This window comes from Heterobasidion irregulare (genome assembly GCF_000320585.1).
Source record: "Heterobasidion irregulare TC 32-1 unplaced genomic scaffold scaffold_02, whole genome shotgun sequence".
Classification (NCBI taxonomy): domain Eukaryota; kingdom Fungi; phylum Basidiomycota; class Agaricomycetes; order Russulales; family Bondarzewiaceae; genus Heterobasidion; species Heterobasidion irregulare.
The window spans coordinates 50,112-64,810 of NW_009258198.1; the positions used below are offsets into that span (position 1 = coordinate 50,112).

The window sequence follows — 14,699 nt, forward strand, 5'->3', positions numbered from 1 at the left end:
TATTTGTGTTGAAGGTCATCTGACGCCACCACACCATCTCAACCTGCCAGACGCGCTTTGTTTTCCAGATTCGCAGGCAGAGTAAAAAGTGGGTGAGAATCGGTGGTACAGTATATTGATACAATAAGTTATCGAATTACACTCCATCTGGCGCTCTTGACACCTGGTCTGCATACAGCACTAATCAGCTAATTCATAAGGCAGCGCGTCTGGAAATGCAAAATGAAGCCAGCTGCTAAATGTTTCTATAGTCATGTCAGACAAAGCCTAGGCGGTGCGACCGACTTGGACGTACTGCTTATCTGCTCCTGCCCGCTCGTGATATCGTCGTTCACGCAGATGAATGCATTCTCAGTCCTGTTCAGGTTCCCTATTGTTTCAGCAGCTTGCTTTGGTGTCTTGAGAGCGGCAAATTCTATTGGGGAAGAGCCTGCCGGCATCAAGTGTCACAGCAAATTAGCTATCGAACCGCACGGATACGTGAGACACATAGACGAACCCATGATATACGAGTAACGTTGAATAAGACGCATGGCAAATTCGCGTCGACTATTCCCTGGCCAGCCAGTTTCGAAAGCAACGTTAGAGAGCGAGAAATTGCTACCGCCCCATTCGGTGGACAGAGGAAGGAACGGTGTGGGCTCGACGACAGAGTTCACGGTCGATGTATTGACGGGGAACTGAGACTCGGCAGGTGGAAGAAATGCAGATAGCCCAAGATCTCCTGAAAGATTCACAAGATGATAGATGACTGGCAAGAGAAGAACGCTGTCAACACAGCACTGGGAATCGGAGACTTGGTACGCACGACAATCTCCACAATTTGGCTGTTCGAAAGCTAACCTCTTGAATAAGGTATCGGCCTGAGTAGTATTTCCTTCGATGGGGAAGCACTGGTCGATGTTCAGCGAGCATAGTTTCGGGGCATCTTTACGCGACATGTCAGGGTAAGTGGAGACACTGTGTTTCGTGAATCCATTTAAGCCGCCGATATATGGATATCCGTCGCGAGAGGAAAAGAGGTAACCTTCAAAGGCGAGCAAGGACTGGTCAGATTCCGAGACGGGAGGAGAGCAAGTGGTAGTTAATTAGATTGCACTCACCCGTCCGCTCTGGTCTTGGAAGCCCCACAGATTTCAGAATGGAATCCGATCTTCCATCATGGAGGGTTTTGCGAAAGGGAAGAGTGACCACTTTAGGCTTCTGAGCATTTGTGGTGCCATGTTCAACGATGGACATGAGGTCCGTTATTTCTGCCTCATCCAAGATTCCATCCGCGTTTTTATCGCCGCGAGCAACGACAAAACTCCACAGCAGTGCCTCCCTGTGCCGTTCCACAGTCATATGGTTGGTGAGAAATACAGCATTGATGTCATGCCCCTTCGCCCGAAACCGATGGGTAGCGGTCAGAGCAAAAGCTTCAGGAAACATCATGCGCGCCTCCTGGAGTAGCGGGGTCGAAAGGGTCTTGGTGGCTAAAAGACGCTGGTATCAGCGAAAACATAACAGTTTGTAACGAAGCCTCTCGCCGTGAATGATGTACGGTCGCTTCCGGACGCCAAATCGCTGACTTAGGACCCAGTTGCTTCTATGCAACGCGCGCCACTCGCCGCTCGGGTCGGCCCTGCTGTTCTCCAGGGGTTCCACACGAAGTTCGCCAAGCATCCTAAACACGGTGCCGAACAAGGGAGTGACAAAGTCGGACAGCGACAGATCCAGGCCGAGAAAGAAATCGTCGTTGTTGTAGATGCTGTAAAAACGGACGAGTTCGGTCCGTGAGCGTCATTCAGCAGGATGCAGGGGTCACCGACTCACAAGTTTTCACTCAAGCCTGGAATGTTGGCTATCTGCGACTCGATAGCGAAACTGTTGAACGTAGGCAGGACGCGCTCCTTCCAGTGGAGTTCGTCGACAACGCTGCTTTCATTGGTCGACAAATCGTCCTTACCGTTCTCTTGCCGTCGCAAATTGGGGGGAACAGAGAATAAATTCCAGTGATGGTGCACGCGCACCCCCCCCTTCCATCCGCTATCGGATTCTTTCCTCATCCATTCACTGTCCGCGTCTAGCCATTGGGGCCATTGACCCTCCCTCCAGCTCCCATTGGTTGCGCTATCAGGGTTCCCGAAGACATCAAAAACCCCGACAAGGGACGAATTCACGTGGCCGTCGATGTCAATAAATTGATTGGATGCCGAGGGTCGAGAGCGAGCCAAAACGGCGGGGGCAACGAACGGATGTGAGAAGTCAGTAGCCAAAATGTGTGCGGTACGAAGGTAAGGTGCCAAGTGCTGATACACCGAACGCATCGAATAGCGCAGTTCGTCGTGATCCCTGTATGAAGATAAAATATGCTGAAATTATCAAATGACGCATCACCTACCGGAACCATTTTTCGTTGATTTGTGTATTCGGCATAGATTGACGGCTGAGTCGCTTAGAAGGCGGCGAGCGGCTTTCGGCACGCTTATCCTTTCTGAGAGCAGATTTTGGCGCCTCGTCCAGCGCCGCCTGCGAGGAAGGGACCTGTCTTACTGACGAAGATGGCTGCTGAGTGACTGCGACAGAATATTCGACCGGTTTGTCATCCCAAAACGATCGCGAGGCCTGGTGTCGGGGATCGCTTCAGGGTCAGATGAAGTGTCGCACGAGACGTTAATGATGCATGTATAAATAGAACTCGGTGGAGGATATGGGCGCACCTGCCATTGACCCACGACCAGACTGCGTCCAAGACCTCAACCGAGCTAAGGTCGAGATGATTGCATACTTCGCCACGAGCGACCCATGCTTCGAGGCAATCTCCGCGGAGAAGGGAGTGGGATAGCATAGGTGGAGGGAGATTCGATGCATCTCCCGATGTCGAAGCTCCAAAAAAAACAGAGACAGGGATGAAAGCAGACGAGACAAGCCCGATATAAAAAATCGAGAGCACGATGATGGCGATACCTGCACCAGAAAGAAGAAGAACAAGGTGTTTTCGCAAGCAAACTCTTTGAAATCTGTGGTTGAGCCTCCGCTTTGACCAGCCTGTTTGAGAGAATTTGAATAGTCCGCCAATCGACGAGCCCTTGTATTTTCCGTATGGAATATGAGGAGGCCATGATCGGGACACTGATGAAACGAGGGGTGATGTTGGGGATCCCAGTTCTTCATCTACATAGCCGTTGACAAGCTCTTCGTCGGTCGGAAGGAGGTAGTATGGGGGAGGAGGATGCATATTGGAAGTTGGCCAACCATGGCGGTTTGCGTCGACATTCTTGACTAGACCATGCTGTAGGCCCTTCAGCATCTTCCATGCATTTATTTTAAGCACACGCGTCAGAGATAGACTCACAGTTTCGTCGTTGGAAATGCCCATTGAAATCCAGCGTGGTACAAGGAACGTGGTTGTTTAGAGAGGGGAGGTCAGTGTGAACGAAAGTGGTGCGGTTGGCATGTAGTAATAAGGTGGGCGACTTACAACCCGGTGTATTTTTAGGACATACTAATCTGTTCGAAACTTGTTGGTCGCGCGACCTCGGACGGGGGCACTACTATTGATAACGCAGCCGCAGTTGCCGCAGCAGGTACGGCAACTTCGGCAAGCTGTCACAACAGTGTTGTCATCAACATCGGTCCCGTCCCTCCTTAGCACTTCCTTAGCACTAGAAGTAGCAAGGGATAAGGCGACCGTATATGACCGGCTTTGAAAGAACTTGAACCTACAAGCTGTCCTCTGTTCAGCACGTCGAGCAGCGACTGCTCTGAAACCCCCCTTCATACTCGAGCACCCCTCGGACGGTCGATGCCGTTGTCAAAGATATCTATAGCACAAGCGATCCATAAATACCGCCATCTGCAGGTCTGCTGTGGGCTGGAAGGTCACGGATCAAGACACAGTCATTCTTTCGACGGTATTTTCAAAGTCAGCATGCTTATTTTTAGACAGCAGGCACTCTAAAAATGCCACGATCTACTCACGCGCATTGACCTGAAGGACATTCTTCACTTGCGGCGGGGCAAAAGGGGTGTCAGTGGGATCTTAGAGGTGGTCTTCTCGGATGGTGTCATGTGAGGCGGACCCTCACTTGGACTTGTTCTGCTTTCGCTCGGGATGCGCCACCTTTGAAATTTACAGTCGTGGGCCGTGGCCAATCCAAGCAGCCTAAATGAGCGCTCTTTTCTCTCCAACGCCTAGCGCTTGCTACACGGAAACTGGTGCATACGACTTGAGCATCGCCCTCGGCTATACTGGCGATATTTTCCAATGAGGCCACCCGCCCACGGAAAACCTAGGCTTCTCACGGAGGAACATTACAAAGGGGAGCTTCGCATTTTCCGTGGAATCAAATGAGTCGGCAACATCTGTTGCCAACTTCCTTTACTGTAAGTAGCCTCTCAGAGCCTGGCAGCCCCGTCTCCATACGACCAATGTCGATACGACAGAATCAGCACTTTCAGCGTCCGCTGCTCTCACCGCCAACAGCAGTGGCTCCGCCGCATTCAAACCAATCAACAAATGTCCATATCAGACCGATCGCCTTGCCCGCCACAGGTCATCTGCGTAGCTAGAGTCGGACCGCACCTTCGGCCGGCAGCGCCTCCGATAGGACGCTGTGAGCTAGCTCAGCTGACCTCCTGCAGCTGCGTGCTATTCGACTTGTCTTTGCGGGCCCAAGGCAAAAACCTCCGTTCCGGGCCTGGACGATACAGCAACGTTTGTATGGAAGGGGACGCGCGCAGGATAAATACGTGCTTACTTCTCGGCCGCCCTCTCGACGGGCTGCCTTCGACCTCGCCGAGTCCCGAGTCCGAGTCTGAATCGTGGCGCGGCGAGAATAAGCTGAGGACAAAGTGCAAGACTTCGTTCAGGCTGCTGATGATCATCACGAGGGAGAGAATCTGGCCGAAAGTCCATGCCCCTTCGCCTGGTTGAACGATCGTGTTGCGCTTGGCCTGATGATAGCAGGGATTAGATGGCGCCGCACGCTCACGAAGAAATCGGGACATGCCAAGAGCTCGGCGGTGACGACAGAATATACAGCTGGACTACACCGAACGAGAGGTTGGGACAAGGAATACACAATAACCAACCGACGTGACTCACAGTAGCAGACCCAATGAAAAATAAAAGCCGCGACTTGAAGCTTGCTCCTCGCCCGCACCCTGCATCGTCATCATCGGGTGCTCCCCCCTAGTTGCCGCCGTCTTGAAGCAGGTGTAGACGATCACGTATACGACGAGCCCGGTGAATAAGCCGATACAGCCGCCGATGAGGGAGATCATCCAGACGATGCGTAGCCATGGCACAGTCGCGCGGACGGTGACGAAGAAGAAGACATACTTGACCTGGTCGTTGCAGCCGGGCTGCGAGCCGAACGACTTTGTGTGCGTCCAGAGATAGAGCGACCAGCCCAAATAGGCGATCAGCACAGCAAACTGGGTGACGAGCAGCATGCCCGCGCGGAGGGAGTTCAATTTGTACTTTCCTGCAAACAGATGCGCGCGTTAGATTGAACGAATGCGAGATGGGAATATTGGCTTACCGGCGGGGGCTACGCCCACTCCAAGGAAGAAGAGCAGATGCTGAACGAAGAGGGCGTGATATAAGGACAGGCCATTCTGGGAAGTCTGCACGATGGCGGTGATCAGCAGGCCGAGTCCGTTGATGCTCGCGTTTGTGAACAGGGCGCCGAGAAGAGGGTCGGTGTATGGAGTAGAAGGGATCAGAGCTGTGAGTAACGTGGTCACGTAGAAGCTGACGCGGATCTGATGCCGGGTGAGGATCACGAGTGAAAGTGAAGATGGAGCGAAGGAACATACTCCGATTCCCGACACGTCTGCGTTAGCAAGAATCCCATTCGGGCAGGTGGCAGACATTTCGAGTGCTGATAAGCGTCGCGATGAGAGAATTGTGGGGTACAACGAGAAAGATGTCAAGTGTCAGTGCATCGGAGGAGGACCCGTGTTAAATGAGGGCTTTGAGCGAGTGGCGCAGGCCCATGGGAGAGATGCACAGGAGACTGGCAAGTAGACGAATATCGTGAGTGACAGCAGGCGATGAGAACTGATGGAATGATGGGAGGCGATGCGCCTCGTTTTAGGACCCGCACATCGGCCTGGTATGTACATGACGGGGGCGGTCGGGGGTTCGAGGAGCCGCTTTATTGCGCAGAGTGACATATGTTTCGAGGAGTACTACAGCAGGGATGAGTTGTGCAAACCGAGCTCCGGCACGGACGTCAAACGGTACAGATGACTTGCTGTATTACGCCATGATGAAAGCGCTCAGCGCCCAGCGCCCAGCTGTGTTCTGACGTGTTAAACGAGACGCTGTCGCCGGCAGGGAGCTCGAGCGATCTGGACGAACGAGCAAAGGAGAAGCTACAGTTGGGCCCGCGCCGATTCGCTGCGGGGAGTCACGTGAGCGGACGGGAGCCGCGTGCTTCTGAGGCAGATTGTGGCCCGACGCTGCCCCGCACTGTGGAGAAGAACGAACGCGAACTCGCGGCCGGAGAAAGGGTCGACAGAACGTGCACGGCGACCGCGACATACGACATTGAGCCAGGCCTCGCAGGAAAGAACGACGGTGAGCGATAGCAGAAAGGGGCAGTTGTCTTATCGAGCAGACAGCTTATCTGCTGAGAGGACGGCAGCCAGGTTTGCACCGAGTATTTACAATCAATCGACGGCACCATGTCGCACGGCTCCTATTCCTCTTATTCCCAATCCATCATGACAGAGGACGAGGAGGACTGGGAGGACTACTGCAAGGGCGGCTACCACCCCGTACACATCGGCGACGCTTTCTCCGACGCCCGCTACATCGTCGTCAGAAAGCTCGGCTGGGGCCACTTCTCCACAGTCTGGCTCGCGAAGGACACAAGGTTCGCCCCCCTTAACCGATCCCACATCCCACCCTCACCTCCTTCTTCCCCGCAGACTCAACCGGCACGTCGCCCTCAAGATCGTCAAATCAGCCCCTCGCTACACAGAGACCGCCCTCGACGAGATAAAGCTCCTCCAGCGCCTCATCACATCCTCCACTCCTCCCGTCGGTCCCACCCCATCCAACCCGAACCCCGCGCCCTCTCCGTCCCAGACTCACCCCGGGCGATCCCATGTCATCTCCTTCCTCGACCATTTCCGCCACAAAGGCCCCAACGGCACCCACGTCTGCATGGTCTTCGAGGTCCTCGGCGAGAACCTGCTCGGCCTCATCAAGCGCCATCAGCGCAAGGGCGTCCCGCAGCACCTGGTCAAGCAAATCGCAAAGCAGATCCTCCTCGGCCTCGACTACATGCATCGTTGTTGCGGCGTGATCCACACCGGTCCGTTCTTTTCTCCCTGTCTGTCTCGCCTTAGACTCACGCTTTCTCACCAGACTTGAAGCCTGAGAACGTGCTCATATGCATCGACGATGTCGAATCCATCATCCAAGCCGAGCTTGCAGCCTCGACTGCAAACGCGACTCCCCCGCCCACAAAGCTCGTCGGCGTCCCTCCCTCCCGCGGTCGCGGTGGAAACCAGACACCCCGCTCCGAGTCCGTCTTCATCACCGGCTCGCAGCCACTCCCCTCGCCGTCCTCGTCTCACGGCGCGTCCCCGATGCTCGACAAGTGGGCCTTTGGCATGAGCAAGATCGACAACAGCAAGCCGAGCTCGCTCACCGCAGACGAACCTGAGAAGCGCCCGCGCGGGCTGTCCGCTGAGATGGACAGCGCGTCCGAGCGCATCTCGCAGCTCCTGCGTGATCCGGGCTTCGGCGAGAAATCCTCCTCCGCGAACTCTAAGCCCTCTGGACCGTCTCTGCTCTCCCAACAAGCGCCCCGTCACCCCCAGGACCACCCACCAATATCCGAAAAAGGCAAGGCCGCCGAGTCGCCGCCCGCCGAAGCCCCTTCGCTGTCGACCTCCGCCATGTCTCTGGAGGCGGGTACAAGCGTCTCGCCTGGGACGCTCGAGGGCGTCGAGCGCATCACGGTCAAGATCGCTGACCTGGGCAACGGTGAGTATCTTGCACAATTCTCTGTACGTCTCCAGAAACCAACGCGGACGCGTTGCAGCAACGTGGGTCGAGCACCACTTTACAGACGACATTCAGACGCGACAATACCGGTGTCCGGAAGTTCTGCTTGGCGCGCGGTGGGGTCCGAGTGCTGATATATGGAGCGTGGCTTGTGTGGTAAGTGTCGTGAGATCTAGCATACGTGCGCGCCCAGCTGACGTGCGTTCAGTTGTTCGAGCTCCTCGCTGGCGGGGATTACCTCTTTGATCCGCAGGCGGGCTCCCGATACAGCAAGGACGAAGATCACATCGCGCAGATAATCGAGCTCATGGGCGAATTTCCACCCAGTCTTGCCTTTTCGGGAAAGTACAGTTCCCGATTTTTCAATCGAAAGGGTGGGTCCGGATCCACGCCTCTCCTCTGTGCACCCATCGCTGATGGGCCCGCGAATGCTCCAGGCGAGTTGCGCCACATCAACAAGCTGCGATTTTGGCCGCTCCAGGACGTCTTCCGCGACAAATACGAGTTTTCGATCGAGACCGCCGACACCATTGGCTCGTTCCTGAACCCCATGCTCCGCCTCAACCCAGAGAAGCGGGCGGGCGCGGGCGAGCTCATACACCACCGCTGGCTGGACGCAGTCGTCGTCCAAGGCGAGGTGGACGTCATCCGCCGCGCGGAGGAGGAAGAGGCACGGCGGCGCGCGCTGACCGCCCCATCCGCCGTGAACGGCGCCGCCCCACCCAATCTCATCGAGCACGATTCCGACGCAGACGCCCTCAAGCCCGTCGATGACGAGCTGCCGCCCGCGGAGGACGAACGGCCCCCGCCGAAGAACGCGCCGCAGCTCTCCCACCCGCACCCGCGGCCCTCGTCCGCGAATGCCAAGGAGAACGCGCCTCGCCCTCCAAAAGCGCTGGCAGAACCTGCAAAGACGCCCGGCGCGTCGTCGCAGGACCGGAAACGGAGCTGATCGTCGCCGCCTGTCTCCCCGTATCTTCTTTCACCTCCCTGTTTTGTATTTCTTCTCTGCTTCCCGCCTCAGATGCTCCTTGCTACCTGCTTATTGGCCAAGTGCACAGTAGCCCTACACAGCGGTGTTTCCAAGTCCCCCGTATCTTTTGCTTCTCGTGTTGTTTTCTTGCGCAGCGCACGCTCGTGTTTTGGTGATTTGTTGTTGAGTCCTATGTATCAGGTCCCCAGTGCTGTGTAGTGTTGTCGTAGAGTCTTGACGTCGTGTGAGTGGGCAGGCGCTCTTGAGGGTAGTACGCAAGATCGACGAAGCGATCTCAATCTAATTGATAATATGACAGCGCGTGCTCCATCGCCGGTGGGCGTCGACTGCATCATGGTAATCATGGCACGGAGAGCAAGTGAGACATAAGTACAGAGCAGTCCGCAGGACTGTCCTTGTGCAATAAAGATAGCCCATATGTGTGAGAGTAAGAGAATTACGAACTTCGAAGATGGGTCGGGATTATATAATGACTGAACGGGAAGAACGAAGGTGGCGAGAACGAATGTCAAATAAAATGAACGCGAACGAAGAACATAAATAGTGATATGGAAGCGAATTTGCTTGCTAAGTCCGATGCGATTCCCCAATGCATGCATGCCCGCGAGCGCTGGCGATCAGACCTGTAAGAAATCCGTCCTCAAGGAGTTGCCGTCATCGTAGCGACCGGGCGTGTTCGAAGGTTGGATGAGGCCAGACAGGATACCCCGCTTGGGCCGCGGAGGCACGACGGGCATGCTGACTTGAGAACCCGCACGGTGCTGCATCGCGGGTTCATCCGACCGGGCCACAGACGAGACAGTTCCCCGATCGCTACTCCGGAACAGGCCGCGCGAGGCGGAAGGGAACGGCGACTCCCGTCGCTTGTCTTCTTCGCTCGAACCAGCATTGGATTCCCGATTGGCGAAAGTTGCGCTCCCGGAGCGGAAGCGGGCCTCTCGCCTGTCCCTCTGCTTTCGATGGTACATGAAAATCAGGATCACGATAGCGATGATGAGGATGATGCCGAGGATGGTACCGAGGACAGCAGCGACGATGATGGGGGTCTTGCTCTCTGATGTTTTCGCAAGGCTGTGGGAAGTTCAAGATGGATGCGTGATTAGCTGAATCAAGGGAGCTCACCTTGAGCTTGCGGATGCACTTGAGCTCGATGCGAAGGGCGCGGCCGTCGATGCTCCGGTAGAGCTGTGAGGAGGCGATAAACACGAAGTATTGGGCAGAGAGACAACGCACACACCTTGTCTCCCAAGGCGCAGTCAACGAGTCCCCACCATCAACAGACGACGACGTCTGTGAAATCCTAGCGCATTCAGGTTCATAAGTCAAGCAAACAAGTTCACAGGCCAAAACGCACCCTTGAGAGAATGTCACATAGTCCAGATCCACCCAGTTGCTGCCAGGAGCCAAATGCGCCGTGAAGGAGACAAAGTGCCCTTGAGCGTTGGTGCTGTTCGGGAACGTATAGCCGAACAACAACTGGCGGAACTGTGTCTCGCTCGCGTGCGCGTCCAGGTTGGCTATGACGTTGTCGCATTGTACGCTGTATTTTCCCTAACAGCGCGTCATGTCGGTAAGCAGCGCGAATGTCATGCAGACAGCTACGTACGTGTCCCGGTCCTTTGGAGCCATAGAGAAAGATGGCAGATCCTGTGAAATTCGTGGTCACAAATCACGATCCCTGTCGTTGGACAGGACCAGAACGTACCTGAAAAGGTGAAGTTGACAGTGGCTCCGTCGGCCACAGCGGTGTGGTAGGTGGATTGGAAAAAGGACGCGAGGTCAGGATCCTTGCTCGATTGGGTATCCCACGTCGGGGAATACACCAACTGAGGCGCCGAATCATCCAAGGTAAAGTTCATGCGTGCACCGAGAGTCGAACGCGATAGTATCGCATTAACGATTGGGGGAGGGAGTGCGCCGTTCAGCAACGTGCGGAGAGGGAGGAGGCCATGGTGTGTGGGTGGGGCTGAGGGAAGGGCGGCGGGAGGTCCGCGGGCGAAGCGGCCCACGCTGATATTTGCGGACCAAGATGGAAGCGGGCTGTGTGATGCGAGATCTGGTCTTGCACAGGCACGATGTGTGGTCAATCCAGCTCAGCACACTTGGTGCCTCGGATATCGCGCGCGATCTCAAACCGTTCCTTGGAGGCGTCGTGTGCAACACACTGATCCTGCCACGATACGCATCTCTCTGACTGCGTCCGAGACAGCATCCACGGCGAGGGCGACATGGAGGCTGTCGAGATTGTTGGATCGCGAGGGGAGCAGGCCGGTAGCCGGTAGTGCAGCGAAGAGTTCTGGCGAAGTCGAAGCAGACAACCAATGTACTTTGTTTGCCAATGTTGACGCGCGTCTCCGCTTCCTCTCTGACTAGAACTTACCATACGATCAGCCTAGGCGAGCATCCCCTTCTGACCGTGTAAATTCAATCCGTTGCTCACATTCCATTTGTCAAATCATTCAGACCTGTTCTAAACTCTATTCTCTCTCCCACCAGCTGAGCCTCAGCTCTTCCATTCGACGCCAGCCATGAAGGTCGCACTCACATCTTCACAGGACGTACCATCATCTGACCACTTCCTTACCCTTCCAGATAGCTGTGGAGGGTTGCTGCCACGGAGAGCTTCCTGCAATCTATGAACAGATTAAAAAACTCGAAAGCCAGAACGGCTACAAAGTTGACCTTCTACTGATATGTGGCGACTTCCAGGCCATCAGGAACCATCAGGACCTCCAGTGCATGGCCGTCCCAGACAAGTACAAACAGCTCGGCGAGTTTTACAAGTGAAGTCCTGCTTCTGACCATCCACATGATATAAACATGTCGGTCCCGCTCACCCCAGGGGGGACCGATCTCATACATTCTCCGAATCCCGTGCCAGGGTGTATCCATGTCTGACGTCTTACCCCAGGTATTATACAGGCGAGATGACTGCCCCCGTCCTGACCATCATCATTGGCGGTAATCATGAAGCCTCAAATTATCTTTGGGAACTGTATGTACCTCGCATTCGTGAACTTTATACCTTCCTGACCGTAGAGTAGATACCATGGCGGATGGCTAGCCCCGAATATATATTTCCTTGGGCACGCCGGCTGCCTTCAGGTCAACGGGATACGCATTGCAGGCGCGTCAGGAATATTCAAATCCCAGGATTTTCATCAAGGTCAGTCTCACTGACTGCGCGAATACCCGAGTTGCGTCGAAAAATGCCCAGGTCACTTGGAACGACTCCCTTACACCGCTTCGTCGATGAGAAGTATCTATCATATCAGAGAGTACAACGTTCGTCGACTCTCGCTGGTATGTCTTTAGCCGCAACCTGCGGTGATTTTTGCTTTGACTAGGTTCTAGCTCTCGTCGCCACACATCTTCCTTTCCCATGATTGGCCGCAAGGGATCGAGCATCACGGCGACACTCGCGGTCTTATTAGAAGAAAACCCTTCTTCCGACGCGACATTGACACGGGGAACCTTGGTTCGCCGCCGCTGATGCACCTTTTGAGAACTCTGAAGCCTGCGTGGTGGTTCGCTGCGCATCTCCACGTCCGCTTTGAGGCGCTATTCACTCACGATGCTGGTCCGTCACTGAACAACGAGCCTCCGCCCGCCACAGTTCACAATCCCGACGAAATCGTCATCGAAGATATCGATGAGCCTGATGCGGCCCCATCCACTGAAGCTGTCGTCGTCGAGAAGGATGCCTCGGAGCCTGTGTCCCAGTCGGCGCCTCGTATCAATCCCGATGAAATTCTGCTCGACGATGAAGAAGAGCAGGTCGCTCCTCCACCACCCCCACCTCCATCCCGATCAGAGACAAAATTCTTATCGCTTGATAAATGTCTCCCGCGCAGACAATTCCTGGAGGCAAGCAGAATCCATCGTTGTTGTTGTGATTAGATGCATTATTGTCCGCGTCGTTTATTTTGTTTAGATCATTGACGTTGAAAGCGACCCTGAATTCGGCGAAACGTCTCCCCCCATCCTCTCCTACGACCCTGAATGGCTTGCCATCACACGAGCGTTCCAGCCTTTCTTCTCCCTTACGCGCCATCAGCCGCCCTTCCCAAAAGAAGCTCAGGCATGGGCGATGATCGAGAAAGAGCTCGAGTGGGTCAAGCAGAACGTTGGAAAGAAACTCGCCGCGGACGACGCGCACGTTTCGCGGCCGGCTTTCTGGCGCGTTGACAGTTGCCAGAAGTTCGCGATGACGGCGCCAGGGCCGGGGCAAGAGGGGGGTCCGAAGCACCAGCAGCGTGCGTATCAGGATCATCCTTGCTCGTTTCTCGGTTCGTCGGTGGGGAACTGACGATCGCGGCGATGAACTATTTAGCACCGCTGTATGCAAATCCCCAAACGGATGCATTCGCTGACATGCTCGAAATCGAGAACAAAATTGCTCCTCGCGCGGCACAGTCCTCGCGTCTAGCAGCCGGCCCGTCGACCACACAAGCTGCTGCTCGGTCGGTTGGATAGGGGCTGTCGGTTTCCTTCGCGAATACGGGAACAAGGCTCTGCACGAAACGTCGCTAGAGTCTTCGGGGTTAGCTGGGACAAGGCTGCGCAGCGCTCCGTTGTCGGAATGCACGACTTTGTATCGCCACCGCAATTGCGAACAGTGATGCCGATGAAGTCTGATCAGATCACTGAGGCAAACGCATTCTATTGTCCACTCACGCAGCCATGCATGTTCAAGCATCTACGGTAAGTACACGCGCAGTCACGTCGTCAACTCTTGTTGCCATAAGAGACGCGCTCATCCTTTGACAACCGCGCACTGTGTCCTCCGACCGAGGCCGGATGTCAACACAGAAACACGAACGACCGATTGCTGCCAAGTGAAAAGTTTTTCGGCGGGCCAGACCAGATGTGTGGATACGACCCTGAGCCAATCACGCACGATCGGCCGTTATCGGCACAATGATCAAGCTGGAATTTGACCAACATTTTTACGAAGCTGCATAACTGTGGCTCGTGCGGACGTCACTTCATCACTGTCAAGTTGTCTCGTTGTGTAGCACCCTGCCAGCATTGCGCTGTGAGCGTGGAGCGCTGGATGACTGGACGGCAAATGGAGTCATGCCTTGACCTGATGTGAATCCACGGCAGTTTGGCTCAAAGGCTTGGCTGGCTCTCAATTTGATTACGGCCGGCCGGACGGCCGGACGGCATGCTCGGATCGCCGAGAGCTTCTCCTGCGATTTTTTTTTGCGCTCGGGACCGACAGGCTGTATCTCAGGGGCAGAGGCTCGACGAGCAGTTCTGAAAGCGCAGAGAGTGTGGGGTAAGGTACCGTACCTAGCTCATGAACAGGATATCAGACTTTGTGGGCGCGTAGGTGCCCGGCATGCAAGACTGGACAAGCATCGGGCTCACATAGTCGAGGGCCACTCGAGTGCTAGGCGCCGACTGAGCTTCTGCCACGTATGCACCCCCAGCAATATCGCGATCCATCACCCACCATGTGCGAGCTTTTCGAATATCCTCACGCGGGATTTTTGTTCCCAGGAGTTTGACATCATCCTGGATGTTTCTTTCGAACCGCTCTGCGAGCGCCTTGCTATCTGTCTGGGACGGGCCTCCGCTTGTCCTCATCGCGTCTTGCTGATTGCAATCACTGATAGGGTGGAAGTGCACCGCGGCTGTCAAGTCTGGGCGCCCAGACGGCCCGTAACGCATCAATGAACGTACGTT

General features: G+C 55.2%; 6 protein-coding genes across 6 annotated transcripts; 2 read left to right on the forward strand and 4 right to left on the reverse strand.

Annotated features, from left to right (window-relative positions):
• Nucleotides 1-180: 180 nt before the first annotated feature.
• On the reverse strand, nucleotides 181-3,220 carry HETIRDRAFT_101209 (uncharacterized protein; the record flags this gene model as incomplete). Its single annotated transcript, XM_009543602.1, has 9 exons — nucleotides 181-245; nucleotides 296-430; nucleotides 500-751; nucleotides 809-1,027; nucleotides 1,104-1,475; nucleotides 1,572-1,750; nucleotides 1,816-2,334; nucleotides 2,384-2,623; nucleotides 2,703-3,220. The coding sequence occupies 9 exons, from the start codon at nucleotides 3,218-3,220 to the stop codon at nucleotides 181-183; spliced, it is 2,499 nt and encodes an 832-aa protein (XP_009541897.1).
• Nucleotides 3,221-4,308: 1,088 nt separating this feature from the next.
• HETIRDRAFT_443382 (uncharacterized protein) lies at nucleotides 4,309-5,999 on the reverse strand. The gene is made up of 6 exons (XM_009543603.1): nucleotides 5,806-5,999; nucleotides 5,529-5,751; nucleotides 5,090-5,471; nucleotides 4,977-5,031; nucleotides 4,743-4,938; nucleotides 4,309-4,681 (listed from the first exon to the last, which is right to left on the reverse strand). The coding sequence occupies exons 1-6, from the start codon at nucleotides 5,860-5,862 to the stop codon at nucleotides 4,551-4,553; spliced, it is 1,044 nt and encodes a 347-aa protein (XP_009541898.1). The 5' UTR covers nucleotides 5,863-5,999; the 3' UTR covers nucleotides 4,309-4,550.
• Nucleotides 6,000-6,711: 712 nt separating this feature from the next.
• Nucleotides 6,712-8,789, forward strand: HETIRDRAFT_379012 (uncharacterized protein; the record flags this gene model as incomplete). Its single annotated transcript, XM_009543604.1, has 7 exons — nucleotides 6,712-6,869; nucleotides 6,925-7,036; nucleotides 7,085-7,313; nucleotides 7,367-7,990; nucleotides 8,049-8,167; nucleotides 8,220-8,385; nucleotides 8,449-8,789. Coding segments are annotated over exons 1-7 (1,743 nt in total), but the record flags the coding sequence as incomplete, so codon positions are not given.
• Nucleotides 8,790-9,320: 531 nt separating this feature from the next.
• On the reverse strand, nucleotides 9,321-11,131 carry HETIRDRAFT_470070 (uncharacterized protein). The gene is made up of 6 exons (XM_009543605.1): nucleotides 10,711-11,131; nucleotides 10,612-10,652; nucleotides 10,360-10,556; nucleotides 10,243-10,305; nucleotides 10,128-10,190; nucleotides 9,321-10,076 (listed from the first exon to the last, which is right to left on the reverse strand). Exons 1-6 carry the CDS (start codon nucleotides 10,862-10,864, stop codon nucleotides 9,623-9,625), a joined length of 972 nt encoding a protein of 323 aa, XP_009541900.1. The 5' UTR covers nucleotides 10,865-11,131; the 3' UTR covers nucleotides 9,321-9,622.
• Nucleotides 11,132-11,744: 613 nt separating this feature from the next.
• HETIRDRAFT_457218 (uncharacterized protein) lies at nucleotides 11,745-13,645 on the forward strand (the record flags this gene model as incomplete). Its single annotated transcript, XM_009543606.1, has 7 exons — nucleotides 11,745-11,788; nucleotides 11,917-12,000; nucleotides 12,050-12,171; nucleotides 12,223-12,308; nucleotides 12,360-12,782; nucleotides 12,940-13,261; nucleotides 13,339-13,645. The coding sequence occupies 7 exons, from the start codon at nucleotides 11,745-11,747 to the stop codon at nucleotides 13,479-13,481; spliced, it is 1,224 nt and encodes a 407-aa protein (XP_009541901.1). The 3' UTR covers nucleotides 13,482-13,645.
• Nucleotides 13,646-14,303: 658 nt separating this feature from the next.
• HETIRDRAFT_448270 (uncharacterized protein) lies at nucleotides 14,304-14,684 on the reverse strand (the record flags this gene model as incomplete). The annotated part of the gene is made up of 1 exon (XM_009543607.1): nucleotides 14,304-14,684. The coding sequence occupies one exon, from the start codon at nucleotides 14,682-14,684 to the stop codon at nucleotides 14,304-14,306; it is 381 nt and encodes a 126-aa protein (XP_009541902.1).
• Between the last annotated feature and the right edge of the window lie 15 nt (nucleotides 14,685-14,699).

What these genes read in the sequence shown, in the direction of transcription:
- HETIRDRAFT_470070 (XM_009543605.1), bottom strand. Translation starts at nt 10,864, where the DNA reads ATGAACTTTACCTTGGATGATTCGGCGCCTCAGTTGGTGTATTCCCCG. An exon ending in GCTCCAAAGGACCGGGACAC is followed by an intron (nt 10,557 to 10,611) that starts GTACGTAGCTGT and finishes ACGCGCTGTTAG; the next exon opens with GGAAAATACAGCGTACAATG. An exon ending in ACTGCGCCTTGGGAGACAAG is followed by an intron (nt 10,191 to 10,242) that starts GTGTGTGCGTTG and finishes GCCTCCTCACAG; the next exon opens with CTCTACCGGAGCATCGACGG.
- HETIRDRAFT_443382 (XM_009543603.1), bottom strand. Translation starts at nt 5,862, where the DNA reads ATGTCTGCCACCTGCCCGAATGGGATTCTTGCTAACGCAGACGTGTCG. An exon ending in TGGCATGTCCCGATTTCTTC is followed by an intron (nt 4,939 to 4,976) that starts GTGAGCGTGCGG and finishes TGCTATCATCAG; the next exon opens with GCCAAGCGCAACACGATCGT. An exon ending in GTCGAGAGGGCGGCCGAGAA is followed by an intron (nt 4,682 to 4,742) that starts GTAAGCACGTAT and finishes GTATCGTCCAGG; the next exon opens with CCCGGAACGGAGGTTTTTGC.